This window comes from Diuraphis noxia, unplaced genomic scaffold (assembly GCF_037042655.1).
Source record: "Diuraphis noxia isolate RWA-SAM2 unplaced genomic scaffold, SU_Dnox_SAM2 contig0002, whole genome shotgun sequence".
Taxonomy (NCBI): Eukaryota; Metazoa; Arthropoda; class Insecta; order Hemiptera; family Aphididae; genus Diuraphis; species Diuraphis noxia.
Genome location: NW_028301712.1, coordinates 60,996,227 through 61,008,343, shown reverse-complemented (window position 1 = coordinate 61,008,343; position 12,117 = coordinate 60,996,227). Strand labels below are relative to the sequence as shown.

The 12,117-nt window shown below is 32.7% G+C and overlaps 1 protein-coding gene across 4 annotated transcripts in view; it reads right to left on the bottom strand.

The window, feature by feature from the left end:
- Positions 1-8,162: 8,162 nt before the first annotated feature.
- unc-5 (netrin receptor unc-5) overlaps positions 8,163-12,117 on the bottom strand; it is a 127,832-nt gene continuing 123,877 nt past the window's right edge. For 3 of the 4 annotated variants that reach the window (XM_089219146.1, XM_089219145.1, XM_015511572.2), the window contains 2 exons: positions 11,755-11,856; positions 8,163-10,244 (listed from right to left, as the gene is read on the bottom strand). In XM_089219146.1, coding sequence (XP_089075272.1) covers positions 10,073-10,244; positions 11,755-11,856 — 274 coding nt within the window. In that variant the 3' untranslated portion in view covers positions 8,163-10,072. The remainder of the gene's footprint in view (positions 10,245-11,754; positions 11,857-12,117) is intronic. The other variant, XM_015511574.2, reaches the window with a different exon arrangement.

Below are 12,117 nucleotides of genomic sequence, written 5' to 3'. Positions count from 1 at the left end.
TCATACCCCATTATATTTATCTCAATACCTCCATCATAAAAATATTTTTTATTTACAATAATTTTTTTGGTATTCATATTGTATTGGTATTAATACTTTATTATAATTTTTTTTTGTATTGATGTTTTATTATACTTTATTGGTATTCATATTTTATTATAATTTCTTTGTATTCATATAATTTTACATTATATTATTTTATTAAAATAAATTATATTTTTGGCAATTATTTATTTATTCGTATGGCAATGAAACTTGACAATATTGAGATAAATATAATGGGGTACAAGAATGGAATCTGTATATGCCGACCGCCGCCGCAGTCGGCCGGCCGACCGTTGGGGTACGACAACCGAAAAGTACCATAATATTTTTTGAAAAATCACTTGTGTTAGTAAAAATGTATACGACATTAATTTTACAAAATCGAATCGATTTATTATTCCTACAATTTTTTCGTTCATAATGTCAGCTAATAAACTATTCTTTTAGTAAAATACAGTTTCTTTTTTTCACTGCTTCTACAATTCTTATTTTAATATAAATATCAATTTGTACGTTTTTTGAAATTTCTAGGAACTGATAAATATTTTGGTGTGCTGTGTAAAACATAGAATTAAGAGTACGTAACAGTGGAATTTGTTGTCTGGCCGTCTTACCAGTGCGTAATATAGCAACTTTACGCTCAGCAGAACACTTGTAGCTCCTTTAGATTAAAAATTACAGTGAATCGACCTATTATGAAACTTGATGGTAAGAACATTATCTGTGTTTGTACGTTGTTTTTTTACGATAATTCAATTTTTAAGTGATTTCTGAGCATATAATATACAGTACATTAAAAATGCTCATAACTCACTTAAAAATTGAATTATCGTAAAAAACCAACGCACAAACACAGATAATGTTTTTACCATCAAGTTTCATAATAGGTCGATTCACTGTAATATTTAAACTAAAGGAGCTACAAGTGTTCTGCTGAGCGTAAATTTGCCATATTACGCACTGGTAAGACGGCCAGACAACAAATTCCACTGTTACGAACTCTTAAAATGAGAACGGAATGATTTGCAGGAATTTGTGGTTCGCGTTGTCGATGCATTAAATTCTGACCAAATGACACTACCTGCGATTAGCCCCTAGTACTCTGGACCAACTGGCCGTAGCCATTTTACTCCAACAACGAGATACCATTGTCCTCCAATAAATAAAATAACAAAATAGTTAATACAAATAACTTATGCATAGCCAAAAAAAAATTTATTTGTCAGGTATTATGTTTAATACAAATAAATCAATAAACGTCGCTTTTTCAGACATATTTAAATTAAAATTCGATAGAAACACAAGAACTATAAACACATCCAACACTATGGACACTATATTCGACGTACAGTTCGGTAGGTACTAAAAATATAGTCTTATTGATGCGAGTATATCGTATATACATTCGTGTGTCTGTCTCACTCAATGGGGCAATCATAATAATCGTTAACAACTGATGCACAATTTAACATAGTATATAAGTATATACGTATATGCCCGTATGTATATGTACATTGTACGTATCTTTATTAGGCTTAATCGATAGCTGATATAGATGGCCGATACCAAAGTGTAATCATCAATCTCTATCTTTTTAAAACGAAACGTAATAATGCAACAACAATATTTGCTAAAATATTGGAGGAAAATAGACATAATTTAAGTCGAAAATAATGTGGAGGTAGATGGAAACCAAAATTTTTTTTGTGGAGTAAAACGGTATCTCGGATTTGGAGCAAAACGGAACCGCCCGGCCGGTAGGGCATTATACGAATAATTTTTTATTTAGATAAAATTTTATTCGAATGAATTTTTCACAATTATTCGAATAATTATCTAGATAAAATTTTGCCCAACTATGGCGCCGATCTTTTGGTGAAATTTTCTTGGCATCTCAAAGTATTCAATAGAGTCTTAACACTCATAACTCTTGAAGCACTTGTAGATATGTATGACATATTTTTATCGAATTTTTAAAACTATATTGTGACGCCGCGGCGCCCGGAATATGCAATTTAGCTACACAACCGCCGTGATTCCATATTACGAGTATTATATTTTTATCCATTATTATAGTTATACCATGATTATTTATTTCAATTTAGATCTATGAGATTACTGGGCCTCGCTGAGACATAATCGTGTGGAGGCCCAGGGTTATCAACTATACATTACACATTTACATAAAAATTAAAATTAACAGATATTAACAATATATTTTGTGTTTGAAATTAATGTCCTAATTGTATATACGTACAGTAAAAGTAAAAACAAAAACAGATAAAATAAGTTATGGGTAAATTGGTACAGAATAATTTTATGATGATAATAATATAAGTATAAACATGGAAACAATTGGTAAAAATACTAACAATAAGATTCTGAATGACAATATGTGTGCGTGAACAGAGTGGTATATTTTTAATCATATTATAGTGACGTCACATTCATACATTAACCAGTGCTGTGTGATATGTTTCTTAAACCATATGTCAATGACATGTTTGCTAGATAAGTTTGTATTGAATTGAAAATCTAAATCCCTATGAAATCAAAAACCTTTCGACAGCCGGGTTTTTTTGTCCAAAATTGAAAATATTTATTTAGTTCGTACCTACCTTGTATTGACACCGTGGTTCGGTTCAAAAGGAACAGTTTATTGTAATATGATTATACTCAATGACGTCCGATGGGTAAATACTATTTCAATTAAATACTCTCATTATTTACCGTGGCGTATTTATGCTAGATAAAGAGCTCATACTGGGACGATCGCCATAAATCGGGTGGTCGTGTCTGAGATTTGAAATACCAAAATTATGGATACTTATTTTTACTATAGGTTTAGATAATCATTTTACAATTATTTTAACATTTATCGTGCAGAAAATTAAACAAAATAGGCGCGTGATATAAATGTTAAAATTAAAATTTTAGGGCCTTAGGGTTAACAAATATTATATGTTTTTAGTAATTATTACATCCGTCATTGTAAATTTAAAATTTGTTTGTATTAATTACAAATAAAATACATAAAAATTGCGATAGACTTACAATGCCGCTGCAGTATAAAAATAAAACTGTAGTCATTCCTAAAAATAATTTATTAAAAAAAAATACAAAATAATCCCTACCCAAATTAAGAAAGGTAAATACGATTTGTGTGAGTAATATATGGGGGGTACCTATTTACTTAAAATGAATTCTTTACCCGTTGGGTGTTTACCCACAACTCGTCACTAAACTTACACTCTGCACGATACTAGTTTGTTTAATTGTTTTGCGTTGGACGTTGTGTTTTTTTGTGCATTTAAAAAAAAGGGTAGGTGCACTCAACAATTAAATATTTGTAATGTTTTTGACACTTTTTTCACACAAGTATTATTTACACTGTCAAAAAACTTGGACCTTGTATTGTTGATTGTGAGTAGAAACACAATTTATTCAAATATTTATTCACCGTTTTTATTAATATGAACATCCCAAAGGATACAAGTACAGATAATACTTGTTATTATATTACTTATAAATATATCCATTATAATTGTTAATAAACGATTGACGCCAGAAATATTAAGTAGAAATGAAAGATAATAATGTGTTATTGTTAAAATATTTTTTCAACCATTTCAACTATTATAGATACTATGTGAAACACCATACGATTAATTTTGCACAGGATCCCTGATCACTAAATCGTGAAAACTTTAATACAACTACGGACCTTTGAACACAATTTACTATACGTTCAGCAGACAAAAAAAAAAAAGAAGAGTTTATTCGTGTAAAACATAAGACTATAATTTTTTGAAAGCATACTAGTATATAGTTATCCTATCGCTTGCAGGTAGATGTAGTTTTTTTTTTTTTACTTAAACTCGTCTTTAAAAACATCCACTATTTGGTTTTGGGTTATACAATGGCTCGACATTTAACCGACGCTTTGATTCCAGTGGCAGAAGGCTGCAGGTGTTCTCGGCCAAGCACGGACATCCGAAATCGGCAATGTATACGAAATACTTGCGAAAACCCATTTAAGTGCGGAGCGATCTAAAAACGAACGCGTACTGCAGTGGCGGACGTATATAATGACATAATCGAGTGGATTGTCCGGCGAACATATAACAGGTGTCCATCTGGGCAGTTAAGAGTGCAATGCAAATGCGTACTGCAGTGGCGTAAGACAAAAGCTCGATAACAGTAAGAGGGGAGTGGGTCTGCAAACTCTACGCGAACTTCTTTCGAAAAGGCGGCCGCAGTGACGTTAAAAGCTGGTTATACCAAACACTCGTTATAGAACGTTATTATAACTCTATACCTACAGTTGTTGTGGTGTACTTCAATGGTGTATATAGCACCAAAACATTCGGTGGATGTATAGAGATCACTTCGCGCCCGACTCCACACTGTGTGGCGTTTTGAACTGACCATGACGCGTCGCATTTGTTCCTATATTACATCTCCGCGAATATTCCTGCTTACTATATAATATTATAGCCTGTAAACTAAGTGTGTCTCGTAGTCTGGCGGTTTTATCAAGCTGCTGTTTTTACACTACGCAATACCAAACTGTGCTGCTGCAGCTATTATATGCCGTGTATCGAACTTGATCGCAGCTCGTCGTCTTCGACCAGCCAAACCGGTGGCGAGAGACGACGAGATACGACTGATGACAGCATTGACAACATTTTGCTAATTTCTGCCGCGTTAAACGATTCGGTGTACGTCAAAACGTTCGATTCTATTGATGCTATTGACGGTGATCTTAATTCAAGTGCATCGCCTAGCTGCAGCAGAATTTGTCCGCATGGACTATCATCATATTGGGCATCGATATTTACATCGTCTGTGCGCCTGAAAATTCTCGAGACTTCTACTTTCCATTATTGCTTTCCACTGCGATTTTCCCGGAGATCGCTGAAAATCTGGATCATATTAAATCGGTTGTGGAAGGCCACCTGATCTGAGGCGTCGGTGCGTCACTGTTGCGGGAGTTGCAAACTGCAATGTCATACTATAGGCATTAGAAAAAAATCGTTTGTGTAGTGACAAACTCGCGAGATCACGATCCTCCAATGTTTGGGGAGATCATCAAAAACGTGGAACATAAATATTCGTTCGGAGACTGGGTCTTGATATCAAACGAATTCTTCAGTGCGTGCGAAATTCGACATATTGTTCTGATACATAGGGATGCGGTCAATATATTATAACGAAAATTAGGTACGTTACACCTTTTTAGATTGTATTATAAATTACCATCGCGTAGTGTCCGTTGTATAACAATAGGTACTGACAAATGACTTCTGAATACTGTGCTACAGACACGATCTATATATTATATAATATTTCAAAAACTTGCGCTGCAGTCCATGTGTTCACGCCACGCGGGGTCGTGTTGTTCCCCAGGTAATATTATCAAATATAGTTTCTTTTATTAAATATATGTATGTTATTTGTACGGGGCCGTTGGGGCCAAAATACGATTGCATAATAGCATGAGATTCGGAATACAGTCGGTCGGCACTCTGACTGTCGATCGTCGCGAATAAACGCTGCAACGGCGGGCACGTTTGACGTCGGGAGGCGTACATGAGCTACCAACCTCCCGCCGACTGTACCGGCCGGATCTATGTATTATGTAGAGCACGGGTCAGACTGGTCCACAGAGCACCGGTCGCAATAAGGTACACGATAGCTACAAACTTGCCCAATCGAACTATTCCTGGTGACCCGTGTGTATTCTGCGAAGAGTATTTATGTATAATGTCATAAATGCTCATTCCACTGGTAACAGTATGAGGGCTCACGGTGAGCAAAGACGAAGCGTTCGGCAACCCGCGCGCTCTAAAGGAGCCCGGGTCTGCACGCCGGCTACGGTGCCACAACATGCAAAACGTCCGGTCCCGTGTTCGGTAACGGAACGGACGCGCCAGCGCGCCTTAGCGAATCACAGGCCGGCGTTTGCATATCTTCAAGCGCTTTAACGAATCACAAGATCACGGTAGGCGTGGCTACGACAGCAACAACCAGCCACAGACCACCATTTAGGCAACTACAGCAACAACACCGTTGTACACACAACGGCATTATAATCGGACTGCTGTGGGCGTGGTTTAGAAGGTGGCAACAACCAATGCATTGGCCAGCGCCGTCACGTGACCGTACGCAATAACCAACCACAGACAATCATGGGCGGTTCATGTTAGTACACAGCGCCGCAGCAGGCGAGACCAAGATTATAAAAGGGAGTGCGGAGCACAAAATCAGTCAGTAGTTAGTCCTACCTAACCGTAGCAAGACCTACCCAGGCAGACTTGCGCGGTTCGGGACCTTCTGACACGACACATCTACGCCGTAGCAAGACCCACCACGGGCAGACTTGCGCGGTATAAAACACTCACATGGTACAGATACTCCGTAACAATCCTCTAAACAACTGAACCAGCATCAATACAGTCCACTCAAACAATTCCTGTACGGAACACCATGGCTACTAATACTGCTACAAGATTTTTATAGTTTATGTAAATCAAAAATTTACCTAGATTTTTTGATTTATATACAATTATTATTTATTATCTTATTTCTAGTTTTTAGTTATAGTATTTATTCCTACTGTTTAAGTACATAACTTGTAGTTATTTTATTGTTTTAACTATATCTTTCAGATGTAGATTTGACAAATATTGGATATGTCCAAATCATATACCAAAGCATAAATTTCGTCTGGATAATTTGATTATAATACTAATTATGAAAAGCATAAACAAATATGATAATACTCTTAATTAATCAATTCATTTTTGGGAAAAATTTCATGGTAATAACGTTTATTTAAGTCAAGTAGGTAGCGTTATTTTTACAATTTTCAAAACATCAAAATGTTTTTGATGTAAATTATCGAAACTTTTCCAAAATATTCTTTTTGAGAAATTTAAAACATGAAAAATTTTAAATTATTCACTGAATTTGCAATATATATTTTTTATATGTTTAACTATATTATAGTATCAGTTTTTTAATTTTTTATTTGTCAGGTCTGGCTGTTACACGTCCCTGTGGCCCTGTGTAACTAGATTTATTTTTTAAAAAAGATTCCCTATCATGTTATACTGTTTTTGCTGTTAGAAAATTTCGCCAAAATTTTTCTGTTTTCTTCGCAATTTTCACAATCGTGTGTGCTAGTGTATATTTTGTATTAATTTATCCCACCGACTGCTGCAGACGATTATATGAAACAGAATTCAATTAAATAAAAATCGTTTATAGACGACGGGTTAATTGCTGTAGCGGTGATATCTTGCTTTGAATTTATTTATTTTTCGACAAATCACAATTCGCATCACAAACACATATTGAACACATTGAACGCGTGAAAATGAAAAATTTATTTGAATCTCATTTCGTGCATTTATAAATTATATACACAATATACACAGCTCACGGTGCGAAATTTATTTTTAAAATAATAATACTGCGAGAAAAAAATAAAATAATTTCTCTGGATTTTATTGTTGCAGTTATATTTGTGGGTGAGAAAAAAAATGACGTGGAGCTCAACAAAAACCATACAATAATTATAATAAAGTATTAGTACCTATTTTCTAATACATAATGGGTATATTATACTTGGAGTTGCATTTTTTTGACCTTTGCACGAGAAAGATATAATATATCGAACTCGTGTTGAGAAAACGATAAAAACGAAATCACATCGATCAAAATATTTTATGATTATGACATAAGTATAACATATTATGGAACAATTTAATATGTTTTAAATTAATAGTGTAATTCTTTTTTTCAGTTGAACACTTAGGTACCTATTATAAATATATAGTGAAATACAACATAAAACCATAAAAGGAGATAATAAGAATGATAAGACGTAACAAAAGCAACTAAGCAAGTGTTTAGCAGAGTTGAAAATTAACCCGACGACATAATGAACAATAACTAAGTTAAACATTTTTTTATGTATTATTTTTTCGGCGTATGTATAATATGTGACAAATAAGGATACATTACGGTGAAAGGATTACGGAGTACAATTCAATTTGGTGACAGACAGTATGATATTTTTAAATGACGAATAAATAAAAAATCTCGTTAAATTATTGTCCACTATAACAAAACATTTTATTTATATATATATATATATATTCAGTATATTTATTTCTTGTCAAAAGTCCAATGGTATATACACATATATATATAAAAATCAACTAAATCATTGGCTCAGCACGTTAACACTACGGTTTTTCGTTTTTATACGATTTCATTAAAATATAATATTATTTTTTTTGTAGACATACCTACGCATACACGCATATATAATATATATATATACGTATAATCGATGTACCTAATTTTTCTTAATATAATATGACGATCGCCGTTGGTCACGACGGTCACAATCATAATAAATCATAATAATCGAATAAATAAATAATGATGATGATAATAATAATAATAATAATAATAATAATAATAATAATAATAATAATAATAGGTAGTAATATAAAATGAAAACTAGTAAGTCGTCAACAATATACAGTAATAATAATAATATATAACTTATTAAATATACATAATCGGTACAATTATTTACAAATTATATAATAAACACAATATAATTTACAACGCGATAATATTATAATTTAAAATACACATGCATTATACATAATATAATATAGTAGTCTTTGTTTCGCATGTATAATATTATAATAATATACACGTGTAGGTATGCATAAATATATTCTATGTACATGTAAACACAAGTGGTGGAGCGTGTACATATGTATATATAACATACAGACAATTAAGTATTACATATTATATATATAAAAATATTAAATAGATTTAGTTATGCACATTTTTGTTTTATATATTTATATATCTAATCAGTTAAATTACACATTATTGTATATTATATGTATATGTATAGTAGAATGTGTTAGTGCGCCACGAAAATGCGTATTACCTTATAAGGATAGGAAAGAAAATAATAAACCGATGACGGAGGGAGAGGTAATATAACTCTAGGTTATATAATAATATGATTCAACGGTAATAATAATTAATATGATAATAGATAGTAGCATTATTATTATTATTTTATACAAACGGATATGAAGATTTATTTTATTTGCCAGAAATAATAATTAATAATATAATCGTTATCGTATTATAGTAATAATAATTGTTTATAATGGAGTAAATTTTCTTTTCACATTCATTCATCAATTTATATTTTATCACAGATAATCTATCACTAAAAAATAGTCTTTTATCCGGGACTCCAATTTTCTTCGAAATTATAATAATAATATTAGGTAATATATTAGGCTAGGTGCCTAGTATGTAAAATATTGTTAAAAAAAATATATAAATATTTGAGTGAAAACCTAACGCGTGTCTTGACAATGTGTGATGTACTTACGAGTCAACAACAGTTTTCGCAGTTTTCTATAGGTACTACAATACTAGCAGATCCCGCGGCGTCGTCGATTAAAACGGAAAAAAAAAAGGTACTACAATACTACATAATATATGTATTAAATATATTATGGTATATTTAGGTACGACTAAAAGTAACCGAGAGAAGAAAACGTTTACATAACGATAAAACGCGCGTTTCAATAATATATTAATTATATACATATACACATATTGTACACAAATATAATATATAATATTAATAACCTTTTGATTGTCGATGATAATAATCTATATTATTGTTATTATTTATCAATATATATATATATATTTTTTTTTTTTTAAATATATTTATCTGAAAAATATAATGATCAAACAAAAACACGAATAAAATGTACACGTAAAATTTCGAAGAAAAAACTTTCTCAATAACATATGAAAAAAAAAAAAACATTAATAATAATAGAACTAAATCGCGTGGCGTGGAGATATTTTATAAAAAAATATTCGTCATAGGAACTGCAAATGGTGGCGGTGGCGTCGGCGGCCCGGGACGAGCGTAGCCCGCTGCCGCTGCAGAGGTCGCTCACAGCCACGGGCCGAGTTCGCGTTCCAGTAGGGAGGCGGCGTCAGTGCGGCCCATCAGCCTCAGCACGTTCAACAGGTCCGTGACGGACGTGGGCTCCCTGTGCCTGGCCTCCCACAGGTCCAGTATCTGGTCGGTGGGACTGGGCTTGACCGCGAAATAGTTTATGTACCTGTGAGCATATATTATACGCCACAATATTATAACGTTCTAATAGATAATAGGTGTAATTTATAGTTTTCGGTTGGTCATTTTTATTGTTGTTGCTTGGAATTAAGTGTTGTGTAAATATGGTTCGCCCCCACGCGACGATATCACAAGAATAGTATTAGTAAGTATAACACACTACACAACTATACCGCAGTATTCGCCGCTTGTTGGATTCGCTTTGGGACCAGAGGATGTAGTTAGAGAGTCCGTTAACCGAATGGAGTGAATATTATTACAGATGAAAGGTCCGAGGATAAAAACTATTCCTATATACACATCCATTGTAACGAAAATGTAATTTAATTCGACCATTTACTAATGTGAATATTTACTTTATTATATTTAACGTGTACTATTGTGTATGTGATTTATTTTTGTATTTGAACTGTAAGAATTTTGTTATTCATAATGAAAAAAAATATATCTAAGAAAATGTAAAAATCGAATATAAAATTATAAGAATATACCCTAAAAATACACATTGACCCAATGGTAACCAGTGTAATATGGATTTAAAAAAAAATGTTTTATATATTATGTGAACCTTTTTGAGTCCATATAAACCGTAAATCCTATAACAAACGGCGATTGCTGCAGTAAATTGTAATAGTTTATCCATATAAGTAATATAAGTATGATATGATAAAAGTTTGAAAATTCAACGCCTGAGGGCGCATCCAAACTCATAGCGTAGTAGTAGGTACATTGTATTATTATAACAGTTGAGTAAGTCTAGTTTGACGACGAGTCGAACTTTTAATTTGTATTCGTAAACTAATATTTTGATCGTTTTACGAACATTTCTATTTTTCGCAACGATCGTAGGCCGAGTTTAAATAATTTTCTAACTAGCAGCTCTGCTTCGCGTGCAGCCGCCGACCAATAATATTATATTATATATTATATCTAAAGTACATTTAATAATATTGCAGGTACATATTTTATACACTACTTGGTCCGATTCAAATAAGAGACGGTCGCGAAGCGCGAGACAAAAATTACGTGTTCTATAATAAATATTTTCAAGTCAACAATAATAATTTTTAATCGGTGGTTATACACATAGCGGAGAGCGGTGTCGATGAAAATAATTTTAAGCCGTTAGCCGACACGCGGTATTTATTTATTTTTTTTTTTATTAATCAAGTGAAAGACATAAATTTAATAATGAAAAGCAAGGCACGCAGGCACACGTTCGACGTGCCAGCACAATAATAATATCGATATCATCTAAATCTACCGTACTTAATGAAATACACCGTATTATATATATTATTAAAATAAAATAAAATAACGTTATGTTAAATAATTGTGATAGTACGTTAAAAAAGTAAATAAATGTTCACAAAGAATATCGGTCAGTCTGAATCACATAATATTATATTTTAAATGTTGTTCGTCGTCGAACGCGATACGATAATACCTACGTTTAAGTCATGTTAATAGTGTAAATTATTGTGACGGATGCTCACCTGTCCATGTTGAGTCGTTGGGCCAACATCCTCCAATCGTTGCTCCTAGAATTTGGTGGATCTAAACATTGACAGAGTTGCTTACGTAAGACTTTACTGAATCTGAACAAACAACCGAAAGATTAAAAAAATATTTTTAATTTCTATACGTCACATACAACACATATTATTATACTATACGTACGGGGAAGAAATAAAAAGGAAAAAAATCGAAATCAGGTGACAGTGGTTGTGGGAGGGATTATGTCATCGCATATAATATTATAATAGGCAAATAACAATGTGTCGCCTGTACGTAGTGCCGTGTTAACGAATATTATATGTTTGCGCTTTTACTCGTCAAAGAAAAAAATTAATTTTCCC